At 44.8% G+C, this 17,777-nt stretch overlaps 1 protein-coding gene across 1 annotated transcript; it reads left to right on the forward strand.

Moving 5' to 3' along the window:
- The first annotated feature begins 7,835 nt into the window (after positions 1-7,835).
- MESD (mesoderm development LRP chaperone) lies at positions 7,836-17,766 on the forward strand. The gene is made up of 3 exons (XM_082448877.1): positions 7,836-8,111; positions 14,732-14,964; positions 16,327-17,766. Exons 1-3 carry the CDS (start codon positions 7,905-7,907, stop codon positions 16,583-16,585), a joined length of 699 nt encoding a protein of 232 aa, XP_082305003.1. The 5' UTR covers positions 7,836-7,904; the 3' UTR covers positions 16,586-17,766.
- Positions 17,767-17,777: the final 11 nt, after the last annotated feature.

Genomic DNA, 17,777 nt, shown 5'->3' on the forward strand with positions numbered 1-17,777 from the left:
AGAAGCAAGCTGAAAAGTTGTGGGCTGAAGGACTGGCTGGGGGAAGGTGAATAGAACAGACAGGAGGAAGCTGGGGGCTGTACAGAAAATGGCTTGGCCACTGGAGAATGTATTCTCAGTGCCCAGCTCAGGGCCAACACGTAGTAGGCATTTTTTTTTTTTGAATGCAAACTAAGACCACTTGACTGTTACTGAAATGAATAGCCCAGTTTGCTTTTTTTTTTTTTTTTAAAGAAATTCACGTTCTTTTATTTATTTATTTATTTATTTATTTATGACTGTGTTGAGTCTTCGTTTCTGTGCGAGGGCTTTCTCTAGTTGCGGCAAGTGGGGACCACTACTCATCGCGGTGCGCAGGCCTCTCACCATCGCGGCCTCTCTTGTTGCGGAGCACAGGCTCCAGACGCGCAGGCTCAGTAATTGTGGCTCACGGGCCCAGTTGCTCCGTGGCATGTGGGATCTTCCCAGACCAGGGCTCGAACCCGTGTCCCCTGCACTGGCAGGCAGATTCTCAACCACTGCGCCACCAGGGAAGCCCACGTAGTAGGCATTTAATAAATAAATGAATGAACAAGATGCAAATAGAGAGCTGACTGAGGATTTGGGGAGGAAAGGTGGAAATGACAAAGGCCAGATTAGGGAAACATCCTTTCCTTCCTTCTTTGCCTATTCCAGTAGGTGCATCTTCCACCTGGACTTTAAGCAGGTATAAAACAACAGTATGAGTCTCTGATTTTTTTTTTATTGTGGTAAAATATTCATAACATAGAATTTACCATTTGGCCATTTTTGTGAACCTAGCCACAGGTCCGTGGTATTAAGTGCGTTCACATTGTTGTGCAATCATCACCACCATCCATCTCCAGAAACCTTTCATCTTCTAAAACTGAAATTCTGAACCCACTAAACAATTAACTCCTCATTCCCCTGGAAGCCACCATTCTACTTTCTATCACTATAAATGTGACTATTCTAAGTAACTTATATAAGTGGGATCATATATTTGTCCTTTTCTATCTGGCTTATTTCACTTAGAATAATGTCTTCGTGGTTCACTGATACTGTCACGTGTCCGAATTTTTTTCCCTTTTAAGACTGAATAATTTTCCATTGTATGTATCTAGCCCTATTGGGTTTTGATACCCAACTTTCACACTGCACTCCAGACTTTAGCAGACTAACAACCAAGCTGTGTCTGGTCTACGGTGCCACCTGGTGGTCAGTAAGGGGCATTCTCTGCCCTAATGTATCTTTCCTTTGCAGCAGTGTCGCTCTGTTTTGTTTTTGTGCTCCTAGGTGGGCCAGTTCATTCTCAGGCATTCTTTCTTACACGTGGCCAAGCATCATCCTTAATATCTTCCTTTCAATGTCTCTTCTAAAGGAGAGAAATTTATATCTGCAAAAATTTACCCCTAACCCTCCTTTTCCCTGATTCATTCATCCCCACAGGTGATGAATGACAGTCTGACATACATTGGACCACAGTTCATTTAAGAAGCAGGATCACTGTGTGACAGGTCACTCTCCTAACCCAGCATGTCCACTTTCTCTCTGGTGTATTTTGTTTCCATACAGTAAGAGCACCTGGGCAGGATCTCATCCATCACTCCCAGATACCAACCTCCCACCCTCCCACCTTCCACCCTCCCTCCCTCCGTGATGTCTCTCTGTTCACCTGAAGCTGAGTGTGCGAGAGAGGCCTGTGTGCAGGGCCAGTCATAGCATGGTAGGCACACCTGAGCCTTCAGGTCCCAAGGTCTGGGAGATCTGGAACTTTCTGTGATCTAGTTTACCACGGAGCCCTACATGGAGGTGAAGGTTGCTTTCACAGATAAATTCTCTACCCCATTTCCCTACTGGTTAATGATCTTTGGATGTATCTTCCATTTTCCAGAATTCTGTAGGGGAGAAAAAATAAGTACTGAGATCTAGGCTCCCCAGACTCCTAACACTAATTATGCCTAACCATTTTTTGATATCTCTCATGGTGCCTAGCACATAATTAGTCAATAGCTACAGACTGACTAGCTTTATTGCTCCTTTACATGGAGCCTCCCTGACCCCCAGACATACTCAGGCATTTCTGCCCCCTTGTGCCTACTGTGCTGTGTGCCCAGCTTCAGTGTGGCCATGAGCATAGTGTATTTGTAACTGTCAGCTTAACTCTCTCCCCACCACCCTGTCATCTCTTTAAGGACAGGATTTGATCTGTTCATCTCTTCCCCACACTCAGTGCATTGTGTGGTTGTCAATAAATGTCTGTGGAAGTAATAAATTAATGAATTAATTCATTTGAAGTTCTCTGCAAGGAAGGCATCCTTTCATTGAACCAAAATCCTGTTGCCCGCAGCTCTTACTCAGTAATGAACAGAGAGTCATGGACATTCATGAACCCACAGCAGGGGCGCGGCCTGTGTGTGATCATGATCTACCGCTCACAGCTCTAAGATTGAATGCTTGGCCTTTGCTTAGCAAGTGTGTTCACCCCATTTCTCTTACCAGCTTGTTTTGGAGGGTCCAGGAAGCTAATTCTCTGGAAACAGAGATTGTGAGTTCTCTAAACGTAATTGCATATATCTGTGCTGCAACGTATAGGTGATGTTTCAGATAACACAGATAAAATTCCTACCTTTTCCTCTTAGGAGAGGAATTCAAATCACTTCCCTAAATTTTCAAGGCAATTGCAGTATTATAGACAATTTGAATTAAGTGTATTATTCTGAGAATTTCAGTTGAAATTAGACTTTTTTTTCTTACATGTTGGTGAAGAGAACAGTATCAATCAGTATTTTAGGAGCATCGGTGCATTTATGTGGGTCCCCCACCCCTTTTAAAATACAACTGATTTGAAATCCCATGCTCAGAGGCAGCCACGATGTACATGTTTGCAGCTACTTTCCCATACATACGTATACATATCTATATCATTTTAATACCATGTTATAACATTTTGTCATTTAATAATATAAAATAAACATCTTTAATATCAACAAATATACATCTATGACATCATATTTAACGACTGCTTTGTTTTGCTTTGTAAATGTGGATTTTACAGCCTACTATGGCTGAACATTTAGGGTGATTCCTGCTTTCTCCTCTTACGGAGAGTGTTACATAAGATTGTTACAATGCGTAAATGAAGAAATACACGTACAGCATTCAGAAGAGTGCCTGCCACGTAGTAAGTGCTCTGTATTATTACCATTTCTATTGTTTTCATTGTCTATTTCCGCAGAATCATTCTTGGCAGTGGAATTACGCATTTTTTTTAGAGTTTTGATACATTTCACCTAATTTTCACACAGAAAGTCCCCATCCCCATAAGTGAATGAGAATGCTTTTTTACTGAGCCTTGCCAACAATGTACAGTATCTTTATTTTTATTCTGGCCCCACTGATAGGCAAAAAATTATATCTTATTTGAATTTGCGTTTCTTTGATATCTCGTGAGATATCACTTCTGCACTTTTTTTTATGTATAAATAGTTTCATTTATTTTGGAGAAATAAAAATATTATTCATCTCCTTTCCCATTTTTCAATCAAGGAGTTCATCTTTTTCGTACTGATTTGTAAGCTATTTTTGTCTCTGCCATGTTGGAGTTTTCCTCCCAATTTACCATTTGCCTTTTAACTTTTCTTCATGGTGTTTGGCAAACACAAGTATTGTTGTTTGTTTGTTTTTGGAGTATGGTTGCTTTACAATGTTGTGTTAGCCTCCACTGCACAACAAAACGAAATCAGCGATACACATACCGATATCCCCTCCCTTTTGGACTTCCCTCCCATTTAGGTCACCACAGTGCATTACTAGAGTTCCCTGTGCTATAGGTATGTTCCCATCAGCTGTCTATTTTATACATAGTGTCAATAATATATATGTGTCAATCCCAGTCTCCCAATTCCTCCCACCCCACCCCCCCTTTCCCTCTTGCAAACACAAGTTTTAAGTGTTAAATTTAATGATACGAGTCCTGTTCTCCTGTTCACAAGTAATGATGGTGACCAGGAACAGACACCCACCCCAGCCTGGGCCAATCACATCCTCTCCTGGAAATCTGTTAATTGTAGTCAAAAGATAATCAATTAGTTGCTACATGTGAGTAAATATAAAGCTCAGGAGATAGGTGGTGACTCTTCTTGCACCGAGGTAAAAAGTACTAAAGTAAAGAATGATAAATAGTCATGGCCTCCCCTGTCTCCACCTCAGTCCCCAGCTCAGGACCCTCTTTCCATGATTCCCCATGATTCAGTCTTTAAAGGGTTAATATTTGGCACCCCAGAGCCTCCAGAACCGAGCTGTACCCTTCAGGTCGTAGGACTCAGTTCTGAATAGCTGGAAACTGTGCCATTCCAGTTTTTCAGTATTTTGAATATCATCCCTGCTTGATTACAGATATTGCTAGACATCCTTGTGTGCTGTGGCATGACACAAGCCAGGAGGAGCCCAGCTGAGGCCACCTAAGATGGAGAGTAGATGGGGGCTTGATTTTACCATCTGCAGTCACTGAACCACTTAGAGGTCCGGTTAGTATTAAACCCCGGGGCAGTAGTGGCCGCATTTAAGCCATGACCACACAATCTCTTTCACTTCTGTCCCCTCCTCTCCTGCCCTACTACACGGCCTCAGGTCAGGTTCACACTCTTATCTCATCCCATCTGAGCATTCCCGCCTCCAGGCTCCTTTTCAACGGGTCTTCCATCTGGCCTCCACTTTAACTCTCCTGAGTGCTTCGACAATTAACCCAGATGGAGATGGTGCTACGCTGGGAGAGAGATACACCTTGTCATCCAATAGACCTGGGCTGGGCTTCTTGCCTGACACTTCACAAGCTGTGTGACTTCAGACAAATGATGCCATTCCAAAACCAGGGTTTCCTCTTGTTTAAAATAAGGATATTATTATCATCGTATTATCCCTTCAGGTCCTGACCTCCTGCAATCTGCATTATACTTACTGTGTATTGTTTATCTCCTCTGCTAGTTTGCAGGCTCTTTAGTGCAGGGACCTTCTTATAGTAATCTTTCCATCAGTGCCCCCATGTGGTTCTTGATTGACAGTAGACCCTTAGTAAAACTACACTCTCGCAGGGTTGAACTGAATCAAGTTCCAAACCTCAAATTGGTGAAAATGCAATCAATCCAGATGTTTGCACATCACTGGATAATAAACTGAATTGATTTCCTCCTTAGATGAAAGGAGCCCTGGAATTTTGTTTTACACAACTCCAACAATTTCTGTAAAACACTAAACGCCTTTTTTTTTTTTTTTTTTCTGTATCACTAGATACTATGGACCAGGAATCCCAGCACTTCTGCACCTTAACTTGGCAGCTGGCAAAATGACCAGGGTGACCCCTCCCAGCAGAGCACATGATCGGCCACAGCTGTGCATGTTTTTTAGCATGACTGCACCAGGACAGGGCACTGAGCCACTGGGTGGAGCAATGCGCTCTGGGGAGAAAGCTTATGACATTTCCCCTATGATTTCAGAAAAGAAAAGAGAAGAAAAAAACGATTTTTTCCTTATGAGTTGTTTCTGCTCAACGTCAATAGGAAATGGCATAGCGTGTGTACATATAGATGTATGCACAATCTCAGCCACCCTACAGTGGGAGGGCTTTAAACTTCAGTGGTCCTAAGCTTGAAGGTGAGGCAGACATTGTTAACTAATAGTTACCTGCTCAACGTCCACTTCCTCTTTTCCCTTAATAACAGAATCCCAGTTTTATTTGGAGTGACAATGTAGACAGCCAGAAGACAGCCTCCCTGAGAAGGCTAGGTTCCAGCCCATGAGATGTAAACAGAAGTGCTGTGTGGAACATCCAAGTAGGCTGCTGAAAAGAAGCTGACTCCATTAAAAGGTGTGCTCCTATTGGCTTTCCTTCCTTCCTCCTTCCTCTGGATGAACGTCATCTTGATGGCTAGGGCTCCAGTAGCTATTTAGGAACTTGTGACCTTGAGGATGGAAGCCACAGGCCAGTATGATGGAACAGGATGAGAAAGAGACTAGGTGCCAGATGACCAAAGAGCCAAAATACCAGCCCTAGATGCTTAGTATCCAACTGTTTCTGTGAAAGAAAAATCAAACAATAACAACAACACTCTCTTGCCTTGTTTAAGCCACTTTTTTACAAATTCAGTTTTCTCTTATATGTAGCCTGTAATCCTATCCAAGCAAGATATATTAGCTTGCTAGGGCTGCCATAACAAAGTACAGACCAGGTGGCTTAAACAACAGAAATTTATTTTCTCACTGTTCTGGAGGGTAGAAGTCCCAGATCAAGGTGTCAGCAGGGTTGGTTTCTTCTGAGACGTCTCTCCTTGGCTTGTAAATGGCCATCTTCTCCCTGTGTCTTCACATGGTCTCCCCTCTATACATGACTGTGTCCAAATTTCCTCTTCTTTTACAAGGACACCAGTCATATTGGATCAGGGTCCACCCTAACAACCTCATTTTAACTTAATTACCTCTTTAAAGATCCTATCTCCAAATACAGTCACATTCTGAGGTCCTGAGGAGTTAGGACTTCAACATATGAAATTCGGGGGGATACAATTCAGCCCATAACACAAGGCATGAATAAAGAGGTTTATTATGGCTCTTTTTTTTCTTTTGGTAATAGCAGAAGAATTGGTAGTAAATGCCCATCAGTAGGGTGATAAGGAAATAAACTATTGGCATATTAATACCAAAACATACTATACTGCAGTATAAAGAATGAAAGTTCATCACGTCATACTGGTAAGTGGAAAACCCTTAAAGAGCTAATACGCATACTGATTTGTAGTGTGCTGCCATAAACACACATATAAATGCAACAAAACCATTTCTAGAGACACTTTGATGTTTGTAAATGTATAGAAAAATGTATACAGTATTCGACAGGCTGATAACTGTTTGGTGTGAAACAGAATTGTGACTGGTGTGGAATAGAGTAGAATGTTTTTGTACAATGGTCGAATATTTTACAGCTTCAGTAAGTGATTCGTGTCTTATTTATCCAATTAAAAGTTTAAAAGAAGTCAGCAGATCAGCCATTTAAAATCCGTGGAATTTTAAAGCATCTCTGGGCTGAATCTTTTTAAGTAAGAAACAAAAAACAGAATGATTCAACCTTGAAAAGGATTAAACAGAGCCGACAGTATTACGTTAAAATCAGAAGAGATACTGAAGCTGTTTTACAGATGAGAAGTAATGATTTTTTAAGAAGCTTTTTCAAGTTCAAGAGATGACAGTAATATTGAGAGACGAATTGAACTCTCTGCTGAGCAGCAAAGCCCTGGGCCCGATCTATTTACGATCTCTTAAGAAAGTTGCTCTACCTGCCACTCACTCCTTTTCAACAGGCTGTTTTCAAAGGAAATTGCAGGGGACTGGGAGGAAACGTGTGACCTCGTGAAACCGGCTTTCTTAGAGCAAAGGAAGCTCCTAGAAGTTCCAGCTCTAATTCATTTCACAGGCGAAAACCTGAGGCCTCGTGAAGCGCTGTTTGAAGATTCCTAGAGGCCCTGAGGGAATTTTTGGACCTGGCCTGCGTGTTAGAGAGAAAAACGTCGGCCTCTGGCGGAAAATGAAGACGAGCACCCGGGTCCGAACCAGCCCGAGCAGAGAGCCTCAGCCGGACCAGCGGGAGAAACTCGTGGGGCGGGGCCAAGATGGCGGAGGAGGCGGGGCTTCAGGAGGTCGGGGCTGGAGGAAATGGTCCGGGGCGGGGTCTGGTAGGCTACCGAGGGCTGGGAGGCGGAGCCACGGGGGCCTCCAGCCTGTAGAGGCGGGGCTGGAGGCGTGTCCCGCTCAGGCGACGGCAGAGGGCGGGCCCGGGAAAGTGGTGGCCTGGGGCGGGGCCGGCGGTTCGCGCAGGTCCGGTCCCCGCGGCGGCACGGCGCTGCGCGACGAAGATGGCGGCCTCCGGCTGGGCCCGTGCCGCCGTGGTCCTTCTCTGTGCCTCTGAACTGCTGCTGCTTCTACTGCTGCCGCTGAGGGCCTTCGCCGCTGAGGGCCCAGCCGAGACGCCCGGCGAGGCCACCCCACCTCTCCGGAAGAAGAAGAAGGATATTCGCGACTACAATGATGCGGACATGGCTCGTCTTTTGGAACAGTGGGAGGTCCGCGGCGCGCGCACACCCTCTAGGCTCTTCTCTGTGCCGGGCCCCTTCCCAGTGACCTCTTACCTTCTCCGTCTTGGGACCCTTTAGACCTCCGTCTCGGAATCTTCCGACCCACTAACCTCCTCTCTACGCATGCCATGAGCCCTTACTGACCCACTCCAGCCACCGCTAATCTTCATGCCTCCTCTGACCCCCGATCACCCTGCCGACCCCCGTCCCAGGCCATTCATCCCAGTGTCCTCTTCCACCATTCCCCGGGCCACTCCAATCACGGGTCAGCCTCTCCCTATTCAGCCCTACTTTGCCTTCTGTGCCCTGGTCGCCGCCGCGTTGCTCCCCGTGGTCAGTGCGCCCTGCTAATGGGGAGGGAGACCTTTTCCATTACACTCCTGAAGAATGGGACGAGTGGATGGGAGAGGGGCATGGTGAGGATTATCTTTCAAGAGGGCCGTTTCAGCTTTCATAGTTCTCCCGTGTTCTAAATTAGTAGGAATTCAGAGTGCCCATTTTGGTTATATGTCCCTGCTGAGAGTTTTTGTAATTTTGTGAGTGGCTTTAATTTGAGGGGGGAGTGGTGTGGGAGGCGGTAGCAGAGGCTAGTGGCGCTCTCTCATGGAGCTCACATTTTTCGCTTAAGGGAGCAATGATTTGTTTTTGTGAGAGTCAGTTTTTTGATTTGTTACTTGAATGCACTGGAGTGTGTCATTACAGGGAGTGGGTAATAACCTTTTTAGGTAAGGTTGACTAACCAAAACCACGTTGCTGCCTGTTTTGCATCCAGAGGTGGGTGTCTTGTCCTGGTTCATTTGCACAGCTGGCGAACCAGAGTCAGAAGCTTGGGTTCTGCTCACTGTGTAACCTTGGGCAAGTAGGTCTCCACTCTAGACCTCTGGTTCCTTATGTGCAGAATGAAATTTTACTGGATGATTTCTTTCAACACTGATGTTTTGTTATTTTGTGGTTTATCTGTGTGTGTTTGTATTGGATAGAGGCTTTCAGACATGAGTTTAAAGTACCATCTGATGCATTTGACTGGAAGAAAGCAGTTTTTATGTTGACCTGCAGCTGAAGGAAAGCTCGGGGTCGATCTGGGTGTTTGCCAACCACTAAGGAAAAAGGAACTTGGTGCAGCAGTTCCTTCCCCACTTTCCATCTCCCTTGCAATCTCCCAATCTCTTTTTGGACTCTGGCAAATGCAGTTTTTGATCCACCAAAGTGAGAATCGCATCTCATGCAGAAACCCTAGCCTGGAAATACTCGGACCCTGAGCGAGACAAAAAAGGGTGCTGCAGAGATGTACAAGGGATCCAACCATCAGGAATAGCAGTTAACAGTAAAAATAACTGCAGTACACAGTAGAAATGGCTGAGTGCTATAAAAAGAAAGTGCTATGGGAATCTCAAAGGGTTTCAGGAAGGAAATGGTGTTTTAGGTAGACCAGGGAATGTGGGAGAATGGCATTACTAACAGTAGCATGAGCTGAGGTGGATGGGACGTGAGGGGACTGGGCAGAATGGTGTAAATACTAATAGCCCAGGCTGTGGAGTTAGACTGCCTGGGTTCAGACCACTTCAGCTTGGAAATTTGGACTGGTAAAGAGCCTCTCTGGACTTTAGTTTCCTCACCTGCAAAATAGAGGTGTTAGTACCCACTTCAGAGTTGTTGTGAGGATTAACTGAGAAAACTTGGAAAGAACCTAGAATAGTGCAGCTCTAACTATTAGCTACGCTGATATAATAATTGGTTAGGTTGGCTGGAACAGACTTTCTGAAGCCACATAGTGAGAGGTAAGGGTGGTTAGTGAGGTTAGTGAAGGTTAGTGAGAACCAAGCCCTGCTAGGCCTTGAATCCTGTGGGGTTTGGACTTTATTTAGAAGGAAAAATGTAGTCCCTGATGAGTTTGAAAAGTTGTGTTACCCAAATGTTATAATACTGGCATGTTTAATCATCCATAACTTCATCCCAGAACACGTGTTGTAGTCTTTTGGTTCCGCTTCTGTATTCAGACATAGTTTTTACAGCTGAAAGCATAGCATCAATAGAATTTTTTGCTGTTCTTTTTTTCTTTTGCTATATATTAAGCATTTCCCCAGGTTACTGCATAATCCTTGTAATATTTTTAAAAGGCTTCAGAGTATGCCCTAGAGTGGTTGTTTCAGCTGTCAAACGTTTTTGAATAGTGGAATATCATGATTAGGGCTAAAATTCAGGAAAATTAATTGGTCAGCAAAGTTTAAGATGGAGGAGAAACTCTGAAGGCAGAGACAGCCTAATATTTATTGAGTGTTCATTAGCTAACAAGGCTAAACACTCTTATCTCATTTAATCCTCTTACCTGTTTGTGGAGGGAGGTACTTATCTGTTTTCTAGATGATGAAATTGAGGCACAGAGAGGTTAAGTAACTTGCCCAAAGGCACACAGCAAATTAGCTTAATTTTAAATTCAGTCACTTGACTTTAAAGCTTGTTCTTTTCACCATTTTACTACACTGCCATACAGATTGGTGAACAGAGTGCAAACAAGGGAGATGAGGAGGACCTGGGTTAAGCTAGAAGCTGCAGTAATGGATTAGAAGGGAGAAAGATATGTGAGAGATTTTATGCTCTTAACACGACTTGGCAGTTGATTGACTGCATAACCAGGAAGGTGACAAGGATAATGCAGTGAAAGGACAGAGGTTTTGAACTCAGCCTTAACTCTTGGTAACTGTGTGATCCTCATTTTCCTTATCCGTAAAGCCAGAGAACATCCCACTTCGCAGGGTTCCTTGCAGATGAAATGAGCTCATGTTTGCAGACGCTCTGCAAGCGTGAGCGCCCTTCCCCAGTAGCAGTGATTTTTTTCGGTGGGAGAGCAGATCCATCTCTGGTCGCTTTTTTGAAGGAAGCAGTGCTTCCTCCCCTGCTGGCAATCCCTGAATTCTTCCCGCACTCCTCTGCTACTGTGAGCGTCATACCCGCAGCGAGAGGCCTGCCTCGGGGGTGGAGTGGGGCAGGAAGGGGAGAACTCCTTCCACTTCCACCGTGTTGCAACTACTGCTGAGTCCCGGTTGGTATAGGAAAACCGAAGGTGATTCCTTCTTACATTACTGTAACCAGGTGCCGCGGAGGGGTAGGTGGGGAGGGATCCAGAGCCAGACTGTGAGTCTGTACTTCAGCATCAACCCCTTCAAGCCTGTGGCCTCGAGTAGGTTACTTACCTTCTCTGAGCCTCATCCACTTCTCTATTCAATGGGGATCTTGCAGAATTGTCCTGAGGTGGGAAATAACAAATGCCTGAGACACAGTAGCTACACAGTAGATGGTAGCTGGTATTATTATCAAGGACCCTGGGAGGAAGAAAAGGATTTACAGGAAAAGGGAGTTCAGCTCTGTAGCTGTTTAATTTGACAAACAGCAGTGGAGAAGTGGTGAAGCCAGTCAGAAATGCAAGACTGGCCTAGAGGCAAGCCTGGGTAGGGTGTGGGGAGGGCCGGCCGCTTGGTCGTTCCCCCCCCCACCCCAGCCCCAGCCCTGCTTGGGGGTAAGCGTTTGATTGCTTTCGGTTTAGGGAAAGTGATAGAACAGGTAAGCTTACTCAGGGAAGCGGTGGAACTAAGAATAGACCTGGACAATTGCTTGCGTCTAGGGTACTGGTTTTCTTTTCCTTTTGTAACTGAAGCTCACCCTCAAACATATAAAATGGAAATTAAAAGTTCTTGAAACGATCCTTACCTTGGCTGTATGCACTAGACTTCTGATTATTTAATTATATTTTCATGAAAAAGAAATGGTGCTTGTGACCTACTGAGTGAATGTCATGACCATTAGTAGGATCAGCTTGAAAAATAAAAATATTCTAGGTAATTGAACCAACTAGACGTCTTGAAGTATTTTAAGGCAACCGTAACAGATGTTATGGAGAAATAGAAGAGAATACAGTCAGAAACAGCCTGTGAATCTGGCCACCGGGAGCTCCTGTGTACTTTGAGAGGGTGATTTCCATAGTCGGCTTGAGGCCAGGTTACAGAGGGCCAGGTGGTAATAGGCAACATGTATTAAGTATTTACTGCTTGCCTTTGTGTCATTAAATCCCCCAAACAAGCTTAGGAGGGAGATGCCGTCATTACCCTCTGCCCCCATTATAGGTGAGGAAAGTGATTTTCCACTTCTCCAAGCTATAGGGGTGGGACCTGGAGCTGAACCCAGGTCCCTGTGACGGTGCAGCCCATGCTCCTGCCTGCAGGTCACCAGCAGCTCTTTCAGAGCAAAATGAGGAAGAAGTGGGTCAGTTGAGAGGGTGGCGGAGTTGAGGAAAAGGCTGGCCTCACACTGCTAGGGCCTTGGAGATCACCTAGTTCTGCTTTTCCTCTTACGGACGAGGAAACAGGCCTCGAGGATTAGGGAGTCTTGTCCAAGGCCACACAGGTTAGTTAGGTGGAGCTGAAGTCAGAGCCTAGGCCGGATACAAATATGGGTCACCTTCAAACACTGCTTCAGAATGCTTTCATTCTCATCTTTTATTAAAAATATGTTTACTACAGTACATTATTGTTGTGTCTTAAGCCTTGGCCCTTCAATGATTTGTCAAGAGGCCCAAGTAGTATATAGGAGCTTTTTGTTTCATTTTAGGTTGGGTTTTTTCGTGTGATTTTTTTCTTTTTTTTGATAACAGCTTTATTGAGATATAATTCATGCCATATAGTTCGCGTTTAAAGTGTACATTTCAATGGTTTTTATAATATTCAGAGAGTTGTGCAGCCATCACCACAGTCAATTTTAGAACATTTGCATCACCCCGAAAAGAAACTCCGTAGTCTCAGTCACCCCTCCCTGAGTTCCTCCCAGCCCTAGGCAACCTCTAATCTTTCTGTCTCCATAGATTTGTCTGCTCTGGACATTTCATATAAGTAGAATCATACAATGTGTATGTAGTCTTTTGTGTCTGGCTTCTTTCACTTACCATAATGTTGTCAAGGGTCATCCATGTGATAACATCGAGCAGTACTGCACTTCCTTTTTTTGGGGGGGGGGGCTGTGTTGGGTCTTCGTTGCTGCGCGCGGGCTTTCTCTAGTTGTGGTGAGCGGGGGTACTCTTCCTTGCGGTGCGTGGGCTTCTCATTCCGGTGGGTACTCTTGTTGCGGAACACGGGCTCTAGGCGCAAGGGCTTCAGTAGTTGTGGCTCGCAGGCTCAGCAGTTGTGGTGCACGGGCTTAGTTGCTCTGCGGCATGTGGGATCTTCCCGGCCCAGGGCTCGAACCCGTGTCCCCTGCATTGGCAGGCGGGTTCTTAACCACTGTGCCACCAGGGAAGTCCCTGCATTTCTTTTTGCTGCTGGGAGTAGCCTTTTCTCCAACGAACACAGGTTCTTTTACGTGGTTTTAATTCATTTATCTTCTATTTATTGGTTGGCATTCTACCATTAGCAATTAACTCACTTGTTTGTTTATATGGGTCTGGATTCAGTGGTTCTTATTTTATTTGGGAGTTATAAATCATTCTGTCATTATTTTGATTTTCAGATTATTTCAGATTAGGCCCATGAGCTCTGTTTCATGTTGGCTTCTGTGTCATTCTGGCACATCCCATAATTCTCCGAGCACTTTTTCACTTTCTGATACAAGACGATATTCCAGACTCATCTTCTGTTTTCTTTGCTGGAATTAGCCTTTTCTCTGCGGAACCGTGGTTCTTTTAAATATTATTATCTATCTGTCTATCAAAAATCATAAGTTCCTTCTGCTGCCTCCAATGCCAGCCCAGTACCTCAGGTGCATTCTTCCCCCTTCTGTATTTGTAGCTCCCTTCCCCAAAGGGAGGAACCTGGTTCTCATTAGTCTCAATACAGTTACTCCTTTGCTCAAGCCTAGAATTCACAGATTGTGGCACAGAATTGCTAGCTCACACCACTGCAACAACCAAACCTACTACCTAGAATTGAATATTTGTTTATGGTTCTTATTTTTTAGGTGGAATTGATGTACATGAAATGCAGATTCTCAGTATTCAGTGAAAATTCATGAGTTTTGACAAATGGATACATCTGTTAAGTTATCCACACCCCTGTGAAAATACAGAGCATTCCCATCACTGCAGAAAGCACCCTTGTGTCCCTTCTCAGTCCGTCCCACCTTGTAACCCTCTCCCCCAGAGGCAGCCACTGTTCTCACTTCTGTCGTCCTGGATTAATTTTACCTGTTCTTGAATTTCAAATAAATGAATTGTATAACGTGTCTGATTTTTGTGCCCGGCTCTGTCACTCAATACAGTATTTTTGAGATTGGTTGCATGTATCAGTATTTGTTTTTCTTCGTCGCTGTGTAGTATTTAATTGTATGACCCAACCCGAATGTGGCCGTTCTTATAATCTACCATATTGGGTAGATTCTTTGAGGGTGAAAAAGCTTTAGAAACCCATTGCGTGGGGTTCTCTGTGACTGGTGACCTGGAGTGATGAGTGCTGCCTGAAATTTAGACTTTGCTTGAAAGTCAAGTGGAGGAGGGAATCCCCTGGGTTTACTTCTTTCTGTTACAATTTAGATCATAAACCTACACCCGACATCATACGCAGATGTTCTTGCCTTTGCCAGTTGAAATGCACACTTTACGTGATGCTTTTTTTCCCCCATCCTTATAGAAAGATGACGACATAGAAGAAGGAGATCTCCCAGAGCACAAAAGACCCTCTGCACCTATAGACTTCTCACGGATAGACCCGGGCAAGCCTGAGAGCATATTGAAGATGACAAAGAAGGGCAAGACTCTCATGATGTTTGTCACTGTATCAGGAAGCCCCACGGAGAAGGAGACGGAGGGAATCACGAGCCTCTGGCAGGGCAGTCTTTTCAACGCCAACTACGACGTCCAGAGGTAAAGCAGCAACAGCCTTGCCGAGAAAATGGGGGCTGTGCTGGGGCTTTTTCTGTGTCTGTGTAATGGCATATCCTTCCTGGCAGTACTTATAAGGGCCCTGGACCTTTCCTATCTAGTCTGTCTTCTTTTACATTTATTTATTTACCTTTTTTCTTTTCTTTGAAGAAGAGCATTCATTTTTGGTCAAAGCCAGTAAATTTATTTATTTGTTTGTTTTAATATCTCATTTGATCCTAAAGCTATTTATGTTTGTGTCTTTAACTTTTCTTTTATCTGAGTAAGAAGCTGTATAGCTTAGCCTCTGTGGGGGGCAAATTAGTTGCAGTTTGACAGTAGTGTGCCTCTTCCTTTAGAAGTCTCTGGTTGTCAGAGAATGCTTTTCTGTGTAGCTATGTTTACACATAAACTTGGACCAGACTGTTACTTTAAAGTGAAGGAGCCCAGTTGTCAGAGGTCAATATACTCCTAAGATGCAATTTTAAGGAATTTCCTTTTTCTTCCCCAGTAACAGTTCTGAAATTTAGGGTCTTCAAATGTCTTAGTTCGGGAAATGTAAAAGGAATGAAAAGGAACGAAGGAGTACTCAGAGCGTGTCTAGGATGGCAGAATGCTTTTGTTAGCTTAAGTAGACACTTAGGGGAACAAATCAGTGCTGTGGTGGTTACTGGTCCAGAGCTCTCACCGATCTCTGGAGTGGTGGGGCGTTACAAACGGAAGGGTGGTGTCGTAGGTGTAGCCCCTCGGGAACAGAAGGGTTGTGCCCACTGGCCGCACTAGTGGTCCATCCACCCAGGCTCCATCCTGTTCCTCTCTGCTCCTCGGGGCCTGGTGAGTGTGGACGTACTTGGACGCTTGCTGCAACTTCCAGGGTTAGGATTTCTGTCCTGTAGCCGAGCATCCTCCTGAACCCTTCATGGGCCTCTTATGACCTGATCTAAACTGGTGTTTTTCAGCCTTTATCAGCAGAGTCCTTTTGTCAAATGAAAACTTAGCTGGACCCTTCAGGATGTAAAACGGACCTAAATGGCAGCCGCCCCCTCGCTGCCCCGGCGGAGGCCCTGAGCCCGTCTGCAGCCTCCCAAGGCCCTCTTCCTAATCCCGCCCTTCATGTGAGCAGCCACTTCTACATCACACACCTCCCCCCAGGTTCTCCTTTGTTTTGATCTGAGCCAAGGTGTTAAATAGTTCAGCCAGCTAGTATTTTCAAACAGTGACTGTCAGACCTTCGAAAATAGAATGTTTTGTTCTGTATTCATGTAGAATTTGAAAAAGCTTTCTCACTTAAGTGCCACAGGACCACTCTGACCCATTAGCCCTGTACTAGCGGTGAGCTGACTGTGGTCCCGTCTCTCTGTCAAGGTTCATCGTGGGGTCAGACCGTGCCATCTTCATGCTGCGTGACGGCAGCTACGCCTGGGAGATCAAGGACTTCTTGGTCAGTCAAGACAGGTGTGCCGATGTAACTCTGGAGGGACAGGTGTACCCTGGCAAAGGAAGAGGAAGCAAAGAGAAAAATAAAACCAAGCAAGAGAAAGGCAAAAAGAAGGAGGGGGGAGAGCCGAAACCCCGGGCTTCGAAGGAAGGCAATCGAGCTGGGAGTGAAAGAGAAGAGCTGTAGCAGGGCAGCTGCGGGCTCTGCAGAGGAGCGCGGGGAGCTCAGCCAGGGCGCCTGGGCCGGGGGCGGGCGTGGGAAACCATGAGTTCTCTGCTGGAAAAGGTCTGCCACATGACCAGTTTCTGGTCAGTGTAAGAATTACTGTTGAAAAGGCTTCAAGTCAGAGGTTTTGTAATTAACATGGGACACTGACAAATTCACGTTTACTATAAAATCACTTTAAATGGAAACCTGGCGGTGTTGCTCTTTCCCATAAATGTGGGGAGTCTCTGGCCGGACTGTGGCACCGCTCCCTTCGCTGCACCTGCTCTCATCCGGCAGCCTGCTATATCCATGCTTTTTATTTCTGTTAACTGAAAGGATACCAGGTTCTCATCGGACAAACTTAAGACTCCTGACTTAATTGAATCAGGCTCTCCATGCCACAGACATCACTTCATTACTGTGAGATTAAAAACGCTCCACAGGAGCACTGCACAGAGCTCCGGTATCTCAACATACAATCAGGACGCCAGGATGCGTGAACCCCAAATCTGTGCAGAAAATGCAGAGAACAGAAAATAATGCAACTTGGAAATCCTAAGTATTCACTTTGAGTTTCTTGGACTTGAATCCCTCTCGTCAGTTATAGAGAACTCTTGGTATCTGTCAGGTTTCACGTGGTCTGTAAGGCCAGGGGTTCTGTCAGAATAGAACTTTATTTAGGAAAGAGTAATGCCGGTGTTGAGAGTTGTGTGTTCCATTTAATGTGATGATTTTCAAGGGTGTAAATCGGGCATCAGCAGAGTTCTTTGCAGAGTGTAGCGGAAGACTCAGTAACCTCATTCACTTCTAAACATTTTTCTTTGATAAAGTGCCTAAATTTGTGGTGTTTTTGTGTGGTACTAATATGATGTGCTACCTGTTACTGTCTGATGTTGCTATTCATACATCAGAGCCTACTCTAAGAGTTACAGAATTTATACACAGGTGTCATTTTTAAGAACTAAAATTATTTGTTCAAAAAGTCTCCCATTGTGATTTTAACAAATTAAAAACAGCACGCACACGGTTAGAAAACGTCATCGTTAAAGAACGGTACAAAGCAAAAAGCCTTGGCCTCCCCTGCTGCCACTGCCTTGTCCCAGTGGAAGCTACTGTTAATTTGTTTTCAAAGAAAAAAGAAAGGTACACTTACTGGTTTATAGTGATATGT

Source organism: Balaenoptera physalus (genome assembly GCF_965194825.1).
Source record: "Balaenoptera physalus genome assembly, chromosome: 2".
NCBI lineage: Eukaryota > Metazoa > Chordata > Mammalia > Artiodactyla > Balaenopteridae > Balaenoptera > Balaenoptera physalus.

Bases quoted from the DNA above. Each gene is read 5' to 3' on its own strand.
- MESD (XM_082448877.1), top strand. From the start codon at position 7,905: ATGGCGGCCTCCGGCTGGGCCCGTGCCGCCGTGGTCCTTCTCTGTGCC. The intron at 8,112-14,731 runs GTCCGCGGCGCG...CCATCCTTATAG, and splicing joins GTCTTTTGGAACAGTGGGAG to AAAGATGACGACATAGAAGA. The intron at 14,965-16,326 runs GTAAAGCAGCAA...CTCTCTGTCAAG, and splicing joins GCCAACTACGACGTCCAGAG to GTTCATCGTGGGGTCAGACC.